This window comes from Macaca nemestrina, chromosome 4 (genome assembly GCF_043159975.1).
Source record: "Macaca nemestrina isolate mMacNem1 chromosome 4, mMacNem.hap1, whole genome shotgun sequence".
NCBI classification, from domain to species: Eukaryota; Metazoa; Chordata; class Mammalia; order Primates; family Cercopithecidae; genus Macaca; species Macaca nemestrina.
Genome location: NC_092128.1, coordinates 149,864,258 through 149,883,595, shown reverse-complemented (window position 1 = coordinate 149,883,595; position 19,338 = coordinate 149,864,258). Strand labels below are relative to the sequence as shown.

The 19,338-nt window shown below is 55.0% G+C and overlaps 1 protein-coding gene across 2 annotated transcripts; it reads right to left on the bottom strand.

Annotated features, from left to right (window-relative positions):
- Window positions 1-4,627: 4,627 nt before the first annotated feature.
- LOC105497982 (zinc finger protein 853) lies at window positions 4,628-13,099 on the bottom strand. 2 transcript variants are annotated; one of them, XM_011769640.2, is made up of 3 exons: window positions 12,665-13,099; window positions 11,553-11,670; window positions 4,628-7,854 (listed from the first exon to the last, which is right to left on the bottom strand). In XM_011769640.2, exons 1-3 carry the CDS (start codon window positions 12,674-12,676, stop codon window positions 5,948-5,950), a joined length of 2,037 nt encoding a protein of 678 aa, XP_011767942.1. In that variant the 5' UTR covers window positions 12,677-13,099; the 3' UTR covers window positions 4,628-5,947. The 2 variants fall into 2 exon arrangements, with proteins under 2 accessions (XP_011767942.1, XP_011767951.1); XM_011769649.3 differs by having other exon boundaries at window positions 11,553-11,675; window positions 12,665-13,098.
- Window positions 13,100-19,338: the final 6,239 nt, after the last annotated feature.

The following is a 19,338-nucleotide window of genomic DNA, read 5'->3' as shown; positions in this document are numbered from 1 at the left end:
CCAGGCAGGCCATGTCCCTGGGGCAGGCTGCCAATCACCTCCCTCCTCTTTCCTCCTGCTCACATAAGCAGCAGGGTGGCAGGTGGACCAGCCGCTGACATAGGCCTGCTTGTCCTCCCTCTTTCCCTAGGCCACCTTCTGTTGGCAGGCTGGGAGCCCTTCATGGGGGAGGTGTTGGGGGCATCCTCTGTTTTCAGGGTTTTGTTTCGTTTGTTTGTTTTTTATTATTATTATTATTTTTTTTTTTTTTTTTTTGAGACAGAGTCTCGGTCTGTTGCCCAGGCTGGAGTGCAGTGGCGCAATCTCGGCTCACTGCAAGCTCCGCCTCCCGGGTTCACCCCATTCTCCTGCCTCAGCCTCCCGAGTAGCTGGGACTACAGGCGCCCGCCACCGCGCCCGGCTAATTTTTTCTATTTTTAGTAGAGACGGGGTTTCACCATGGTCTCGATCTCCTGACCTTGTGATCCATCCGCCTCGGCCTCCCCGTTTGTTTGTTTTGAGACAGAGTCTTGCTCTGTCGCCAGGCTGGAGTGCAGTGGCGCGATCTCAGCTCACTGCAACCTCCACCTCTTGGGTTCAAGTGATTCCTCTGCCTCAGCCTCCCAAGCAGCTGGGACTACAGGCGCCCGCCACCACACCTGGCTAATTATTTTTGTATTTTAGTAGAGACGGAGTTTCACCATGTTGGCCAGGATGGTCTCGATCTCCTGACCTCGTGATCTGCCTGCCTCGGCCTCACAAAGTGCTGGGGTTACAGGCGTGAGCCACCGCGCCCGGCCAGAATTGGACCCAGTTCTATACTGAGGTCTCTTTTCCCTATTGTTTCTGTTTGTTTTTGAGATAGAATCTTGCTCTGTCGTCCATGCCGGAGTGCAGTGGGGCAATCTTGGCTCACTGTAACCTCTGCCTCCTGGGTTCAAGCAATTCTCTTGCCTCAGCCTCCCAAGTAGCTGGGATTACAGGTGCCCGCCACCACACCCAGCTAATTTTTTAATTTGTAGTAGAGATGGGGTTTTGCCATGTTGGCCAGGCTGGTCTCCAACTCCTGACCTCAAGTGATCCACCCATCTCACCCTCCCAAAGTGTTGGGATTACAGGCATGAGCCACTGTACCCGGCCTGTTTTGAGTTTTTGATGAAGTGGGGTTGGGTTCCTTTGTCTGATGTTCCTTGTGTTTCCAGCCCACCGGGTGCCCCGTGGGGAGGCAGGCGATTGGCAGAACTTATTGTATCTCGAACCCCACCCATTGTGTCAAAAAGGGGCATCAGCCCAGGGGCGGTGGCTGGCACCTGTAATCCCAGCACTCTGGGAGGCTGAGGTGGGAGAATCGCTTGAGCCCAGGAGTTCGACATCAGCCTGGACAACATGACAAGACCCCATCTCTACAAAAAAATAATAAAAATAAGCCAGGCATGGTGGTGTGTGCCTGTAGTCTGAGCTGCTCGGGAGGTTGAGATGGGAGGATCCCTCGAGCCCAGGAGTTGGAGGCTGCACTGAGCTATGATTGTACCTGCACTCCAACCTGGGCAACAGAGTGAGACCCTGTCTCAAGAAAAAAAAAAAGAAAGAAAAAAAAAGGCAGCCAAAGGTAACCACCACTCACCCCCTACAAACAGGTCCCTGTTGCTACCTGATGGGGGAGTGGCCCCAGCCCAGCCTCCACTTGCCAGGATTACACCATGGGTCTCAGGGCAGGCTGCTGGGCAGCAGACCTCGACACACGAATTTCTGAGTGAGTGATGCATTAAGGCCATCATCCCGGAGGGTGCTGGAGTAAGAGAAGCGGGTCAAGGAAGGAGAGGAAGCCAAGTAGAGATGTAGCCTCCAGCAAAATCCTGTGAGGCCGGGCATGGTGGTTCACACCTCTAATCCCAGTTCTTTGGGAGGCCGAGGCGAGTGAATCACCTGAGGTCAGGAGTTCAAGACCAGCCTGGGCAACATGGTGAAACCCCGTCTCTACTAAAAATACAAAAATTAGCTGGGCGCAGTGGCACCTGCCTGTAATCCCAGCTACTCAGGAGGCTGAGGCAGGAGAATCGCGAACCTGGGAGGCAGAGGTTGCAGTGAGCCAAGATTGCGCCATTGCACTCCAGCCTGGGTGACAGAGTGAGACTCCATCTCAAAAAAAAAAAAAAAAGAAAAGAAAAGAAAAAAATTAGCCAGGTGTAGTGGCACACCTACAGTCCCAGCTACTCAGGAAGCTGAGGCAGGATTGCTAGAGCCTAGGAGATCGAGGCTGCAGTGAGCCGTGATCATGCCATTGTACTCTAGCCTGGGCAACAGAGCGAGATCCTGTCTTAAAAAATATATAAATATATATATAATATATACATATATATATGTGTGTGTGTGCAAGGGATGTTTTGATTGGATCCCACAGGCAAACTCGAGTGTGAGTCACAACTCAGAGCCGCCCTGAACAAAAACAGGAAAGCTCAGACTGCATTCTCCTCCTGTGCCTGTCTTAATGGGTCCAGGGCCATCCTGGGGAAGGTAATTCTCAGGTGCATCCAGCTCTCTGCACAGGTGCATCAAGGGGCTCCATGCAGCAAGGCTGGGCAAGGTGGCTCATGCCTGTAATCCCACCACTTTCGGAGGCCGAGGTGGGTGCATTAGTTGAGGTCAGGAGTTCGACACCATCCTGGCCAACATGGCAAAAGCCCCGTCTCTACTAAAAATAATACAAAAATTAGCCGGGAGCGGTGGCGCGTGCCTGTATTCCCAGCTACTGGGGAGGCTGAGGCAGGAGAATCGCTTGAATCCGGGAGGCGGAGGTCGCAGTGAGCTGAGATCGTGCCACTGCACTCCGGCCTGGTCAACACAGAGAGATTAGAGTCTCTAAATAAATAAAGACAGAAAAGAATCAAGGACTCTTAGGGCTGGGAGGAGACTCCAGGCCTCACGACGCTCCTTCAAGTGGCTGTGCAGCAGGGCGAGCTCAGCACCATCACTCCAGACTGCAGCTGGGCTGAATTTTGTGGGGGAGAAGGAAAGGGTCTTGCTGTTTCCCAGACCGAAGTGAAGTGGTACCGTTTTTAGTAGAGATGGAGTCTTGCTATGTTGTCCAGGCTGGTCTCAACCTCCTGGCCTCTAGTGATCCCCCCACCTCAGACTCCCAAAGTGCTGGAATTATAGGTGTGAGCCACTACTAAGCTGGGATCCCAAAGCTGACCTTCTCAAGCATCCACCCTCGGGTCCTTGGCCCTCCCATAAGGGTCTCACTGAATAAGTCCATTACCCAGCCAAGGGCCTCAGGCTGGAAGTCTGGTCTGGGGTGAGCAGGATTGGGTAATGGGCCTGAATAGTAAGTTCCTTGCTGGAGAGCAACCAGGAACATTTTCCTTGAAATGAACCCCAACAGCCTGGGTGACACAGTGAGACCCCATCTCTAAAAACAAAATTAAAACTTAGCCAGACATGGCTGGGCGCAGGGGCTCACGCCTGTAATCCCAGAACTTTGGGAGGCCAAGACGGGCAGATCACAAGGTCAGGAGTTCAAGACCAGCCTGGCCAACATAGTGAAACCCCATCTCTACTAAAAATAAAAAAAATTAGCCAGACGTGGTGGTGGGTGCCTGTAATCTCAGCTACTCAGGAGGCTGAGGCAGGAGAATCACTTGAACCCGGGTGGCAGAGATTGCAGTGAGCAGAGATCGTGCCACTGCATTCTAGCCTGGGCAACGGTGCGAGACTCCATCTCAAAAAAAAAAAAAAGTAGCCAGACATTGTGGCATGTACCTGTAGTCCCAGCTACTCAGGAGGCTAAGGTAGGAGAATTGCTTGAGCCCAGGAGTTTGAGGCTGCAGTGATCAAACCACTGCACTCCAGCCTGGGCAACAGAGCAAGACCCTCTCTCAGAAAAAGAAAGAAAGAAATGATCCTTTGGCCAGGCACAGTGGCTCACACCTGTACTCCCTGCAGTTTGGGAGGCTGAGGTGGAAGGACTGCTTGAGACTGGGAGTTTGAGACCAGCCTGGGGAAGGGTGAGACCTTGTCCCTACAGGAAAAAAGAAAAAAATTTAAAAATTACCCAGGTGTGGTGGCTCATGCCTGTAATCCCAGTGCTTTGGGAGGCTGAGTTGGGAGGATCAGTTGAGCTCAGGAGTTTGAGAACAGCCCAAACAACATTAAAAAAAAAAAAAGAAGGCCGGGCGCAGTGGCTCAAGCCTGTAATCCCAGCACTTTGGGAGGCCAAGACGGGCGGATCACGAGGTCAGGAGATGGAGACCATCCTGGCTAACATGGTGAAACCCCGTCTCTACTAAAAAATACAAAAAACTAGCCGGGCGAGGTGGCAGGCGCCTGTAGTCCCAGTTACTCCGGAGGCTGAGGCGGGAGAATGGCGTAAACCCGGCAGGCGGAGCTTGCAGTGAGCTGAGATCCGGCCACTGCACTCCAGGCCGGGCGACAGAGCGAGACTCCATCTCAAAAAAAAAAAAAAAAAAAAAAGAAGAAGAAGAAAAGAAAGAAAAAAGGAAAGGAAGGGAAGGGGAAAGAGGAAAGAAAGGAGAAAAGGGGGACAAGGGAAAGGAAGGGAAGGGAAGAGAAGGAAAAAAGAAAGAAAGAAAAGAAAGCAAGCCCTATGGAAGACACAAAACCCAGAGGTGAAAACACCAAGACAAGGACATTGTATTTCTGCATTTTATTTTATTTTTCGTTTCTGTTTCTCACTTACCAACACATGTGTAAAATGTAGCAGGTGTGTTAGTAAAGGAGAAGCAGCTGGGGAGAGAGGGGCAGGAATTAAGCAGCCACATGTGAAGAGTCAGGTCAAGCAGGAAGTGACTGGGGACAGAGGTGACGGGCAGCGTCCTCCCTGCCCCACCTTCCCACAAGGCACCAGCAACTGCTGCAGCTCACAGCCCCTGCCCCAGACGATTTGGTAAACGTAGTAAAGAGCATTGCTCCCAAACCTTGTCTCAGACATTCTTCCCCCAGCCCCAGCCATGGCGCAAGGTCTGCTCAGGCAGCCCTCCAAACCCCCATAGCCTAGTGCAGGAGAAATCTGCCCCGGACTCCCAGTGCCGGCCCCTGGGTAGTATCTGAGAAGCATGAAGCTGGTGGAGTCCAGGGGGCCACAGTGGGGCTACCTCGGAGCTCCTTCTGGAGGACCCTCCTTCCAGACCCTGGAAAACTCTAGCAAAAGGCCCTCTGCTTCAGCCACAGGCTCTTATTCCAGAGGACATTAATGCAGCCTGGGGGGACTGGGGGACCTGGCAGCAGAGGCCAAGAACTTGCCTCCGATGCCCGCAGGAGCCCCCTGGTTCCCTGGAGGGAAGGTTTGACCTTCCACCCGGAGCAGGACTTCCTGGCTTGGATTTGCACATTGATCCCGTGAGCGCTCTGACCCTGTGTTGATGAACACAGGCGTTTTCATCAGAATTATACCCACCCTGATGAATTTCCATCTTGGAAAGTATTTTCAAGGCAAATGCCACTGAGGACGATTCAATGCCTTGCTCAGTTTCTACATAGTGCAAACAAGTTTGCTTCTTCCCCGAATTTTTCCTTGGGATCATTTTCGCCAGGATCGAAGCTTTTCCATGTGTGTCTCACCACGTCTTTGATCCCCTGGTGGGTATCCAGTCCTCGGCCAGTGTCATTAATCGTCTCGCCACTGGGAGTTTTTCCTCGTTCGTAGTAAGTCCAGTTTTCCCGGGGCGAAAATTTTTGGCAGGCCCCTCCAAGGGCAGACAAACGTGTCCCGCGTGCTGTTTCAGTCCCAGTCCACTTCTGTTTTGGCGGATGGTTTTTTTCTGGCGGTGAATCTGTGAACCTGGTATTTTCTCAGGGAATCTGGGAGATGATGATGATGATGATGGTGGAAGCTTTTTATTCCAGGGATATTCCAGGATGCCTCCAGCGCCCATGAACCCGGGTCAAGGAGCTTTTCAGGTGGAGGCGGATAGGGGGTCCCCTCCTGGCCAGGCAGCCCCGATCGCGGCTCTCACAGCGCCTTGTCTGCGGGCGCAGTGGCCGTGGCGGCCTGCTCTGCACGGGCTGGGCCACCAAGGGCTGCGGGCCGCGAGGAGCGCAACAGGCCGAGGCCCCTGGAGCGGCCCGCGCCGTGCAGCTGGCGCTCGTGGCGGCGGATCTGCACCTTGTGTCGGAAGCGCTCGCCGCAGTCCTCGCACACGTAGGGCCGCTCGCCCGAGTGCGTGCGCCGGTGGCGCAGCAGGTTGGAGGAGACACTGAAGCGCTTGCCGCAGTCCCCGCAGGCGTAGGGTCGCTCCCCGGTGTGCGTGCGCTGGTGCTGCACGAGCGCCGAGCTCTCACTGAAGCGCTTGGCGCAGTACGAGCAGGCGTAGGGTTTCTCACCCGTGTGGATGCGCTGGTGCGTTACCAGGTTCGAGTGCTGCGAGAAGCCCTTGCCGCACTCGCCGCAGCGGTGTGGCCTCTCACCCGTGTGCGTGGCCTGGTGGCGCACCAGGTCCGTGCTGCGGCTGAAGCCCTTGCCGCATTCCCCGCAGATAGTCGGCCGGTCCCGGGCGCGCCGTCGCCGCCGCTGCCGTGCAGGAGTCAACGCCGCGCTGCCTGCCGGGCCCGGGATGGCCACCACGGCCGGCGCTGCCACGGCTGGCAGCACCATGAGCTCCTGCAGCACCACGTAGCCCGGGGGAGCCACCACGACCGCGGCTGGGGCCCCGGGGACTGCCGCTCCGCCACCCCCTGCGGCTGGCACCAGTTCTAGCTGCAGCTCCGGTTGCACCGGGGTCAGCTCCAGCTGCACCTCCTGCTGCTGGGCGCCCAGCTCCACCGGGGTCAGCTCCAGCTGCACCTCCTGCTGCTCCAGCTGCTGCTGCTCTAGCTGCTGCTGCTGCTCCAGCTGTTGCTCCAGCTGCTGCAGCTGCTCCTGCAGTTTGAGCTGCAGCTGCCGCTGCTCCTGCTGCCGTTCCAGCTCCTGCTGCCGCTCCAACTCCTGCCGCTGCTGCTCCAGCTCCTGCTCCGACCCCAGGTCCACCGGCATGAGCTCCAGCTCCACCTCTTCCTCCTCCTCAGGCTCCAGGGGAGGAGGTTGCAGTTGTTGCTGTTGCAATTGTTCCTGCTGCTGTTGCAACAGCTGCTGTTGCTGCTGCTGCTTTAATTGTTCCTGCTGCTGCAGCAGTAGCTGCTGCTGTAACTGTGCCTGCTGCTGTTCCAGCAGTTGCTGCTGTAACTGTGCCTGCTGCTGCCGCAACAGTTGCTGCTGTAACTGTTCCTGCTGCTGCAGCAACAGTAGCTGCTGCTGCTGCTGCTGTAGCTGTTCCTGCTGCTGTTGAAACTGTTGCTGCTGTAATTGTTCCTGCTGTTGTAGCAGCTGCTGCTGTTGTAACTGTTCCTGATGTTGCTGTAACAGCTGTTGCTCTTGCACTTGCTGCTGTAGCCGTTCCTGCTGCTGCAACAGCTGTTGCTCTTGTGCTTGCTGCGGCTGTGATGGCTCCTGCTGTGGCTGTAACGGCTCCTGCTGTGGTTGCAACTGCTCCTGCTGCTGCTGTAACAGCTGTTGCTCTTGCACTTGCTGTGGCTGCACCTGTTGCTGCTGGTGCGTTAGCTGCAGTTCAGGTTTCAGTTCCTGATGGTGCATGGATTGGTGTTTTTCCTGCTGTAGTTGAGATAGCTGTTGTTGCCCGTCCTGTTGCGGCTGTTGTTGCAGTTCTAGGTGTGGTTGCGGCTGTTGCAGTTGCTCCTGCTGTGGCTGTTGCTGCGGTTTGGGCTGCTGTTCTAACTGCTGCAGTTGCAACTCCTGTTGTCCTGGCTGGGTTTCCTCAGCGATTTCACTGGCCCCCACTGGGGCCAAGACTGCTGGCCGCTGTGGACTGCTGCTCCCCTCCTGAGGCTCTTCCTCCTCCTGACTCTCACTCCCACCACTGCCACCTGTGGAAGAAATGGCAGGAAGCCAAGAGAGAAAGATCTACAGGAAGCTCTCTGGTCCAGACCCCAGGACCTGCCCCTTACCTGCCCTCAAAGATACACTAACACACTCTTAGCAGGAGCCCAAAAGTGCTGGATCAAGTAACAATAGCAGCCCAGCAGAAACTGAAATGCTGCAGGGGCTGGGGGTGGCTTGGAAATGTGCCCAGGTGGCCGGGCATGGTGGCTCATGCCTATAATCCCAGCACTTTGAGAGGCCGAGGTGGGCAGATTGCCTGCGCTCAGAAGTTCGAAACCAGCCTGGGCAACATGGCGAAAGCCTGTCTCTACTAAAAATACAAAAAATTAGCCAGGTGTGGTGCCCGGTGCCTGTAATCCCAGCTACTCAGGAGGCTGAGGCAGGAGAATCACTTGAACTCAGGAGGTGGAGGTTGCAGTGAGCCGAGATCATACCACTGTGCTCCAGCCTGGGCCATGTGGAAAGAAAGACAGAGAAAGAGCGAAGGAAACAAGGAAGGAAGGAGGGGGGGAAGGAAGGAAGGAAGGAGGCCCAGGGACTGCTGGTGACCTCCCTCTGGACCCCAGCTCTCTGATCCCTCCTTGGAGCTTCCCTTTACGCAGGCCCCATGCTCTGATCTCGGCACTGACACCAGCAGGGGTGCCGGGGGCTCCCTGACCATCCTGAGAAGTCTCTTGTGCTTAATCACCCTCCAGTAGAAACCACTGAACCAGTTCAGCATGGGGTTGGTTCCAATGGCCAAGCCACCAACCCCATGCTGAACTCCGACCTCAGTTACAGCCACACCTTAAATAAATAAAACTCTCCTTCTCTGTAAATAATAAATAATTTATATAAAGCTGCCTGGAATTGTCACCGCAAATAGTTTCCCAACATCACCAAAGTGTCAAAGAGACCACTAAGTTTCAGGCGGGAAGTCCTCAGTTCAGAACCTAACTCTACCAGTCGGCAGGTGTACAACCTCCTGCAGGCTCACAGCCCTGTCTATAAAATAGATCAGTGATACCCACACCATCTGCTTAAACAGTACAACAACGAGAGCCCTGGCATAGTCCCTGGAACCTGGTAGGTGCCTGAAAATTCCCTCTCTCTGCAGGTTAGGATTGGTTTGCAAAGTAACAAAAAATACCAAGGAGACTGGGAGTGTTTGAGATTGTCATTCCTGAATACAAAGGACTAACTAAGCTGGGCGTGATGGCTCATGCCTGTAATCCCAACACTTTGGGAGGCATAAACCTGGGAGGCCCTGCGCAAACAGCACCACTCCGTTACTACGCTTCTCTTTCCACACCATGTCCACCATGAGTTTCTCATTTTGAGTATTACTATTGTGCTATTGGAAAATCTCAATTCTTCTTCCTATATGTGACCTGAGGAGGCATTCTCTATTCCCAAATCTGATTTCAATATCTCTTCTCCCTATAACATCATATGTTTTCCATTTTGTAATGGAAGGCAATGCTTTCTGGCCACTTTTCCAGGAATATGTTAATTTAATAAAATCAAAGGATGGCTGGGCGCGTTGGCTCGTGTGTGTAATCCTAGCACTTTGGGAGGTTGAGGCAAGTGGATCACGAGGTCAGGAGATCGAGACCATCCTGGCCAACATGGTGAAACCCCATCTTTAATAAAATGCAAAAAATCCGGGTGTGGTGGCGTGCGCTGTAGTCCCAGCTACTTGGGAGGCTGAGGCCGGGGAATCACTTGAACCTGAAAGGCGAAGGTTGCAGTGAGCTGAGATAATGCCACTGCACTCCAGCCCAGTGACAGAGCGAGACTCCGTCTCAAAAACAAATAAACAAAAAACAAAAACAAACAAAAAAAGAACCAAGGGACATGGTGAAACCCTGTCTCTACTAAAAATACAAAAATTAGCCGGGCATGGTGGCATGCACCTATAGTCCCAGCTACTCGGGAGGCTGCAGCAGGAGAACTGGAGAACTGCTTGAACCCAGGAGGTGGAGGTTGCAGTGAGTCGAGATCCAGCCACCACACTCCAGCCTGGGCGACAGAGCAAGACTCTGTCTCAAAAAAAAAAAAAAAAAAAAAAAAAAAAAAAATTCCACCAAGGGAGATCTACATGCATATAATTTCCTCTAGTAAAATATTCCTAATAACCTTTGGTTTGGCTAATGGATCCGTAAGTGTGCTTTTCATAGACACTCACATCAGCTGGGGGAAGCACATGGTGGGAGAAGACAGGGTGAAAACTGTCCCCCCAGCAAGTCCACTGGTGGGAGAAGGGGTACTCCCTTCTCCCACCCCTTCTGGGAGCAACAAGACAGATTGTACCTGTGTGAATCTCCTCTTTGCTGGCACAGTCTTGACCACAGGCCACTCTGACTCCCTGGGGCAGCAATTTCAGGTTTTTTTTTTTTTTGGAGACAGGGTCTCACTCTTGTCGCCCAGGCTGGAGTGCAGTGGTGCAATCTCAGCTCACTGTAGCCTCAATCTCCCAAGCTCAAGCGATCCTCCCATCTCAGCCTCCCAAGTGGCTGGGACTATAGGCATACACCACCATGCCTAGCTAATTTTTTAAATTTTTTGTAGAGATGGGGTTTTGCCATGTTGCACAGGCTGGTCTCGAACTCCTGAGCTCAAGCGATCCACCTGCCTCGGCCTCCCAAAGTGCTGGGATTACCGGCATGAGCCATTGTGCCTGACCTCAGCATTTTTAACAAAGGCATTTTAGTGACCATCTAGTTCAATGTTGTCTGACATGTTATACCTTCTCAAAGTTTCATCAGCTAAATGTACAAGTCAGAAGGGTTTTCCTTTCTTCTTCTTTTTTTTGAGACAGAGTCTTGCTCTGTCGCCCAGGCTGGAGTGCAGTGGCACGATCCTGGCTCACTGCAACCTCTGCCTCCTGGGTTCAAGTGATTCTTCTGCCTCAGCCTCCTGAGTAGCTGGGATTACAGGCACCCACCACACTCAGCTAATTTTTGTATTTGTAGTAGAGACGGTGTTTCACCATGTTGGCCAGGCTGGTCTCAAATTCCTGGCTTCAAGTGATCTGCCCGCCTTGGCCTCCTAAAGTGCTGAGATTACAGGAATGAACCACCACGCCTGGTCAGAAGGGTCCTTTTTGACTCCACACGTCCCCATCCCACCCCTTCAATTCCTTTGGTCCTTTTCAAGCTCTGTCCCGCCCTGCCCCAGGCCCTCACTCAGCACCCTTAAAGCACAGAATGGAAACTGGCTCTCATGAGTGTGGCCACCAGAGAAGGTTTGCCGAGAGTGGGTCCCAGAGGAAGAGGTCTTGGAAGGAAGCCACAGAGCCAACATCGGGGGCAGGAGGGGCAGAGGAAGAGTGCCTATCAGTACTTGAATGGGATCTGGGAAATTGAGTGGAAATTGACTCAGGAGCTGGAGCCAGGTGTGGTGAGGATGGTGGAGGCCCCCTGGCTGCCAGGAAATACAGCAATGAGTTCCAGCCAGCATGCACCTGTGAGTGTGAGTCCAGTCAGCACTCATGTGGGGACTGGGGAGCCCCTCACCAGCCTGGCCTCAGCCTGCCTGACACAGCCACCTTGGAAAATCTCAAGGCAGAGCTGCTGGTGTTACTCAATGCAGCTGAGGTTGGCTAGTGTGAGTCTGTGCAGGCTGCCCACCACTCTTGGGCCTCTTTCTGCCATGGCAGGCAGGTATGGGGCTCTGTCAAGGGATTCCCCCAGGCCCTCACCTGAGAGGGTGTCAGGCCCTGGGCCCCCATCTTCAAGACATCGAAGTTCCAGCACGAAGGTCTCGGTGGCTGGCCCCACCTCCATCCTGGCGGTCAGACCCGGATTCCCGGGAGTCGGCTGTGCTGAAAGGAAGGAAGCGGTTTAGATGGGCGGGAGTGCTTTGAGCTCCTGCCAGGTGCCACAGGCCCCCAAAGGCCCTCCACCTCTGCCTCAGGCCACCTAGAGTGGTCAGTTCCACCCCTGCTGCAACTACAGGACTTTCCAGGCCGCAGTGGGGAACCGGGAGTGCCGGCGGCCCGGAGGTTCAGGGCTGGGGAGGTGGCAGCCAGCAACGGAGGCTGTCACCTGCACAGAGGCAGAGCTGCCTCTCCTGACTTTTCACAGGGGGATAGAGAGTGGGGTAGCCCCACTGAGACACAACTGTGGGTGTCAGCCCTTCACAAGGGAGGAAAGCTAGAGTCACCAAAGGGACATTTAGGGTGGGGAGCTCTGGGGCCTAAGAGTGACTGTCCATCAACATCCTTCCTGCCTCCTTTTTAATAGTTTGTTTTTTTGAGACGGAGTCTCATTCTGTCGCCCAGGCTGGAGTACAGCGATCTTGGCTCACTGCAGCGATCTTGGCTCACTGCAACCTCCGTCTCCCTGGTTGAAGCGATTCTCCTGCCTCAGCCTACCGAGTAGCTGGGGCTACAGGTGTGCGCCATCACACCCAGCTAATTTTTATGGTTTTTTTTATATTGTGGACGATGTTGCCCAAGGCTGGTCTCGAACTCCTGGCCTCAGGTGATCCTCCTGTCTTGGCCTCCCAAAGTGTTGGTTGAGTGAGCCACCGCGCCTGGCCCCTTCCATTCTATTGCCTTCCTGGCCTGCTCTGAGAAGGCCACCATCAGGCCACGTGTGTCAGCTGCTACCCCAGCTCCCAGGCAAGGCAGGTGTCCAGAGCACTGTCACCCATGGCCTGGCCCTGTGCCCAGGCGCCCCTGAGGGTCCACCCTGGCCCGTGCAGAACGGGCCCCTCTCCCCTAAACAGGCCGACTTGCGCCATCCAGTCCAAACTCTCTCAAGGGACGCGTCCCCGGTGGTCCAGCGCCAACGACCCCCTGGGCCTCACCTGGTGGAGCATTTCCTGCTCCCGGGGCAGCCTCTGCGCTAGGGAGGTGTGGTCAGCAGAGGCTGCGAGGTGAAGGCCACGGCGTGCAGCCGGCTCATTCCGGAGGCACCTCCATCCAGAAAGAGCCGGGACGCGCAGGGCCACCCCGGGGACTTTCTGGGCACTCCGGAGCGTCCACGCCGTCTGGGCTGCCTAGGTCGCCCTGGGCCAAGGGAAGGGGCCGAGAGGAGCGGCCGAGCAGAAGTTGGTGGAGACTCTCCGGCAGGGGTCGGGGCGGGAGGCAGCGCCCCGAATCCCGCGCGGGGCTCAGGGCCGGCCCCCCGGGACCATCGCAGGCAGCGGGATCCAGGCCGGCGCCCGGGGTCGGCACCACGGGGTGGCTCCGCCTGGGGTCGGCGGCGGCCAGGCGACGCGGGTCCGCGGGGGCTACAGGTGCCCGGAGCCTGCGGGCGGCCTTTGCCGGGCCGCGCGGTGGCCGGGGCGGGGGCGGGGCGGGCGCCGCGGCCAGGCCGGGTCCCCCTGGGCTCGCCCGCCCGCCCGGGAGTGCGTCCGTTCGGGCCGCTGGCCGGGCCGGGGGCGGGGGCGCGGGGGTTGGCACAGGAAGTCCCCCCGGCATCCGCATCCTGTCCCCCGCCCCTGCCCGCCCGCCGCGCCCCCGCGCCCCGGCCCCCGCCGCCGCCGCCGCCGCCGCCGCTCTAGGCAGTCGCAGCTCGGTGGGCTTAACCCTTCCCGGCCCGGCCACTCACCCGGCCCAGGGGACACGATGCGGCGGCCCCTGGGGCGTCCCGGGCCGGCCGGTGCCCAGCGCAGCGCGCGCTGTGCCGCATCCCTGCTGCGCGTGTCCGCGCGCCACGGTTGGCGACTGTCACTGCTTGGGTGTCTGGGTGGGGGGTACCCAGCCTGATCCCTGCCACCCCCTAGAGGGCAGGCGTGGCCTCGGGGAGCCCCTGCCGGGGTGCAAATTGTGGCTAATGAGCACTCAATTCGATGGCACTCGAAGAGGGAGTAGGCGCCATCCGGGCCCGGCCTGAGCAGGCCCTGGAGAGGCCACCCGGGTGCGCACCGTGGAGCCCTCCTCCTGGACCCCTGGGCTGGGGAGGGCAGGCCAGCAGGGAGTGTGTGCCTTCCTCCCCCTGTTCGGGGACTGTGACCCGCATAGATCAAATGAGGCCACCGTGGAGAACTGGCAGAGCTGGAATCCTCCCTCCCAGCGCCCCTGCGGTCTTTCGCTGACCACAAGGCTGGTTGGTGGTCAGGCCTCCCACCTCCCCCACCCTCTCCTCTCCTCCTTCCTGACTTGGCAAGCGGATTCCTGCCTGGGTCAGGGGTCTTCTCCAAGGGAGGCCTTCCCTGACCCTGTCTTAATGTTCCACCACCTAACTTTCCTGTCCTCGGGGCACAAACCTCTCTAACCTGGAGAATTCACATTCACATTGGGATGCTCAAATTCTTTAGAAAAACCCAGAGATCTGGGGGCAGGGCATGGTAGTTCACGCCTGTAAACCTAGCACTTCGGAAGTATCACTTAGGCTGGTAGTTTGAGACCAGGCTGATCAACACAGCAAGACCCCATCTCTACATAAAATGTTTTGTTTTTGTTTTTTTTAAATTAGCTCGGCTACTAAAAAGTAGCCTGTAATCCCAACTACTTGGGAGGCCAAGGTGGGTGGATCACTTGAGCCCAGGAGGAGGTCGAGGCTGCAGTGAGCTATGATCGCTCCACTGCACCCTAGCCTGGGTGACAGAGCGAGACCCTGTCTCCATCTAAAAACAAGCAAACATGCTGGGCGCGCTGGCTCACGCCTGTAATCCCAGCACTTTGGGAGGCCGAGGCAGGTGGATCACCTGAGGTCGGGTGTTGGAGACCAGCCTGACCAACATGGAGAAACTCCATCTGTACTAAAGATACAAAATTAGCCGGGTGTGGTGGCACATGCCTGTAACCCCAGCTACTCGGGAGACTGAGGCAGGAGAATTGCTTGAGTCTGGGAGGTGGAGGTTGCGGTGAGCCTAGATCACGCCATTGCACTCCAGCCTGGGCAACAAGAGTGCAACTCCATCTCAAAAACCAAAAACAAGCAAACAAAAACAAAAAAACGAAAGATCTGGTGACTGGCCGGGCGCGGTGGCTCAAGCCTGTAATCCCAGCACTTTGGGAGGCCAAGACGGGCGGATCACGAGGTCAGGAGATCGAGACCATCCTGGCTAACACGGTGAAACCCCGTCTCTACTAAAAAGTACAAAAAACTAGCCAGGCGAGGTGGCGGGCGCCTGTAGTCCCAGCTACGCAGGAGGCTGAGGCAGGAGAATGGCGGGAACCCGGGAGGCGGAGCTTGCAGTGAGCTGAGATCTGGCCACTGCACCCCAGCCTGGGCGACAGAGCGAGACTCCGTCTCAAAAAAAAAAAAAAAAAAAAAAGATCTGGTGACAAAGATTGCTCCTGGGGTGCAGCAGGAATGCCCCCCTGGCGGGGGGACAAGAGCCCTCAGGGTGCACCGCCCCCTCCCTTCCTCCTGTTCCTGGGCTCACACTGCTGTGGCACAGGTGGCCACCTTGTCCTGTTTTTGGAATCTCTCTGGCCCCCGCAGGCACTGGAGTTTGAGGCTTCCCCTCTGGCCCTTGCTTGAAAAGGCTGCACTCTGGTGGCTTCCGCCCCAGGCTAGAAAAAGTGCAGTAAGAACCTGGCTTTGGAGACAGAGTCATCTAGGGTCATGGGACCTTTTTGCAGCCAGGTAACTGCAGGTAAATGACTGCCTTGCATCTGTGAAGTTGAGATGGCAGCCTGCTAGGCAGGATAAGGATGAGCAGATAGGGTGAGGAGGATATGGCCAGGAGTATAAGATCAGAGCAGGTGTGTACCTGCCTCCTCTAGCCTCCTGCAAGGCCTCATGCCCTGAGGGGCCCCTCCCCGCTCAGGTCTTTAAGCTGGCTTCTTTCTGATAGGATTTACACATCCTCAGGGCTCTCCCATCTTAAAAACATGCTACCCTGGCCAGGTGCAGTGGCTTATGCTTATGCAGTGGCACTTCGGGAAGCCAAGGCAGGAGGATCATGTGAGCCCTGGCTTTGGAGGCTGCAGTGAGGCATGATCAAGCCACTGCACTCCAGCCTGGGCGACAGAGCAAGACTCTACTGGCCAGGCGCGGTGGCTCACGCCTGTAATCCCAGCATTTTGGGAGGCCAACGTGGGCGAATCATGAGGCCCAGAGATAGAGACCATCCTGGTCAACATGGTGAAACCCTGTTTCTAATAAAAATACTATATATATACATACACACATACACACACACACACACACACACACATATATATATATACACACACAGTTGGGTGTGGTGGCGCATGCCTGTAGTCCCAGCTACTCGGGAGGCTGAGGCAGTAGAATCGCTTGAGCCCAGAAGGCGGAGGTTGCAGTGAGCCAAGATCACACCACCGCACTCCAGCCTGGTGACACTGTGAGACTCCATCTCAAAAAAAAAAAAAAAAAAAAAGACTATGTAAAATATAAAAGAGCTACCCACTTCTCCTTCCTGCCCTTGACAGTCAACCTTCCTTTGCCATATCCCCATCTGCCCATCCCTCCTTCTCCTCTCTGACCTGGCCTCACCGCAGCCAGGCAACTTCCCATGATATCACCAGCAACGTCCATGTCACTAAACCCTCATCATGTTTGGCCTCTGGGCAGCGTTGGACACTTCAGCCATGCTGTCCAGGGAGAAACACCTTGGTTCCCCTTCCTCTTGGCTCCTTCTCTGACACCTTGCAGGCTCTGCTCCCCTCCCTCCGGCTCATTGCTCACCTGTGCACCAGAGAGGTATCCCACCATGTCCACAAACAGTTCCTCCCACTGAGCTTTTTGTTGCTGTTTGTTTTTGAGACAGGGTCTCACTCCCATTGCCCAGGCTGGAGTGCAGTGGCACAATCACAGCTCACTGCAGCCTCAACTTCCCAGGCTCAGGTGATCCTCCCACCTCAGCCTCCCAAGTACCTAGGACTACAGGGATGCACCACCACACCTGGCTAATTTATTCTTTTGTTGAGATGAGGTCTCCCTATGTTGCCCAGCTTCGTCTTGAACTCCTGGCCTCAAGCAATCCTCCCACCTCAGCCTCCCAAAGTGCCGGGATTAACAGACATGAGCTACTGCACCCGGCTATTTTATTGATTGACTGATTGATTTAGAGATGGAGTTTTGCTCTGTCACCCAGGCTGGAGTGCAGTGGGACAATCTCAGCTCACTGTAACCTCTGCCTCCCAGGTTCAAGTGATTCTCCTCCCTTAGCCTCCCCGGTAGCTGGGACTACAGGCATGTGCCATCACACCTGGCTAACTTTTGTATATTTAGTAGACGGGGTTTCACCATGTTGGCCAGGCTGATCTCAAACTCCTGACCTCAAGTGATCCACCCTCCTCAGCCTTCCAAAGAGCAGGAATTATAGGCACGAGCCAGCATGCCTGGCCCCAGCTAGAATCTTTTTTTTTTTTTTTTTTTTTGAGACGGAGTCTCGCTCTGTCACCTAGGCTGGAGTGCAGTGGCCAGATCTCGGCTCACTGCAAGCTCTGCCTCCCAGATTTACGCCATTCTCTTGCCTCAGCCTCCCGAGTAGCTGGGACTACAGGCGCCCGCCACCTCGCCCGGCTAGTTTTTTTTTTTTGTATTTTTTAGTAGAGATGGGGTTTCACCATGTTAGCCAGGATGGTCTCGATCTTCTGACCTCATGATCCGCCCGTCTCGGCCTCCCAAAGTGCTGGGATTAGCGCCCGGCCTAGAATCTTTTAGTAAGCCTTCCCACATCTTCCTTTGGAGCTATAAATACCTTCCAACTCAACTTTCCACCTAGTCAATCTGGTCAGGAAAGTATTTGCTTCACTGTTTCCTTAGGGCATTTCTTCAGGGGTTCCCTCTCCGCAGATCCACACTGGGCAGGATGCTGTCCAGGCTGCTGCTGGCTGTCAACCTGGGACCCCCCATCACCATCTTTCCGGGATTTGCCTTTGTTAGCCTCACACTAATCCCTGTTCTCACACCATGTCTGTCTCTTATATTTTATTTTTTGAGTCAGGGTCTTGCTCTGTTACCCAGGCTGGAATGCAGTGGTGCCACCATGGCTCACTGCAGCCTCGAACTCCTGGGCTCAAGTGATCTTCCTGTCTCAGCTTTTCTTTTCTTTTTTTGAGACAGTCTTGCTCTTATGCCCAGGCTGGAGTGCAGTGGCACAATCTCAGCTCACTGCACCCTCCACCTCCCAGGTTTAAGTGATTTTCCTGCCTCACCTTCCTGCATAGCTGGGATTACAGGTGCCTGCCACCACACCCAGCTAATTTTTGTATTTTTAGTAGAGATGGGATTTTGCCACATTGATCAGGCTGGTCTTGAACTCCTGAACCTGTGATCCGCCCGCCTTGGCCTCCCAAAGTGCTGGGATTACAGGTGTGAGCCATTGCGCCCAGCCCTGTCTCAGCTTTTTTTTTTTTTTGAGACGGAGTCTCGCTCTGTCGCCCAGGCTGGAGTGCAGTGGCGCAATCTTGGCTCACTGCAAGCTCCGCCTCCCGGGTTCACGCCATTCTCCTGCCTCAGCCTCCCGAGTAGCTGGGACTACAGGCGCCCGCCCCTGCGCCCGGCTAATTTTTTCTATTTTTAGTAGAGACGGGGTTTCACCATGGTCTCGATCTCCTGACCTTGTGATCCGCCCACCTCGGCCTCCCAAAGTGCTGGGATTACAGGCGTGAGCCACCACACCCGGCCTCAGCTTTTCAAAGTGCTGGAATTACAGGTGTGAGCCATGGCGCTTGGCCAAAGTCTTTATTCTCACATTAGATTGGCTATGGATTATAGATTGGTAATTGTTTCCCCTCAGAATGTTAAAGACAATTTTTTTGCGTTTTTTTTTTTCTGAGACAGAGTCTCACTCTATCTCCTAGGCTGGAGTGCCATGGTGCGATTAACAAACAGTTTGTCTTTTAGCTTCCAGAGCTGCTAGTGGAGAAGTCCAGTACCATTTTGATTCTTGATTCTTTGAGCCTGAGAGGAAAAGCTGGTGGGCCAGGAGCAGGTGCCTTGAAAAGGAGTGGAGTAAGACAGACTGAGCTGCTCCCAGACGGCAGCTGTGGGGTGGCAGGAAGTTTGTCTCCTCCTGGAGATGATGGAAAAGGTTTGGATTCTGTTCTGGGGAGGGGCAGCAGACTAGGGAGACACACCGAGATTAATGCTCCAGTGAGCATCGATGATGCTGCCCTTCATTTTGATGGAGCACCTTCTCAAGTGTCCTTCCCTAGAAATACTTGCATTCTCTGAATAGAACAAACAGGAAAATAAAAATAATAAAAATTTAAAAAACAGAAGCATGCATTGGCAGTGACCTACTGTGCAAATGTCAGGTGTTACTCTTCAGGTCAAACACCTAATAAATGCCATAAAATGTTCCAGGACAGGGAAGTACATTGCACGAAAATAATCAGCCAGGCCTGGTGGCTCACGCCTGTAATCCCAGCAGTTTGGGAGGCCGAGGTGGGCGGATCACCTCAGTCCGAGGTGAAGAGATCGAGACCATCCTGGCCAACATGGTGAAACCCCGTCTCTACTAAAAATACAAAAATTAGCTTGACGTGGTGGCAGGCACCTGTAGTCCCAGCTACTTGGTAGGCTGAGGCAGGAGAATCACTTGAACCTGGA

Coding starts and splice junctions, on each gene's coding strand:
- LOC105497982 (XM_011769640.2), bottom strand. Junction 7,855..11,552: donor AGGGCCTGACACCCTCTCAG/GTGAGGGCCTGG, acceptor TTTCTTCCACAG/GTGGCAGTGGTGGGAGTGAG.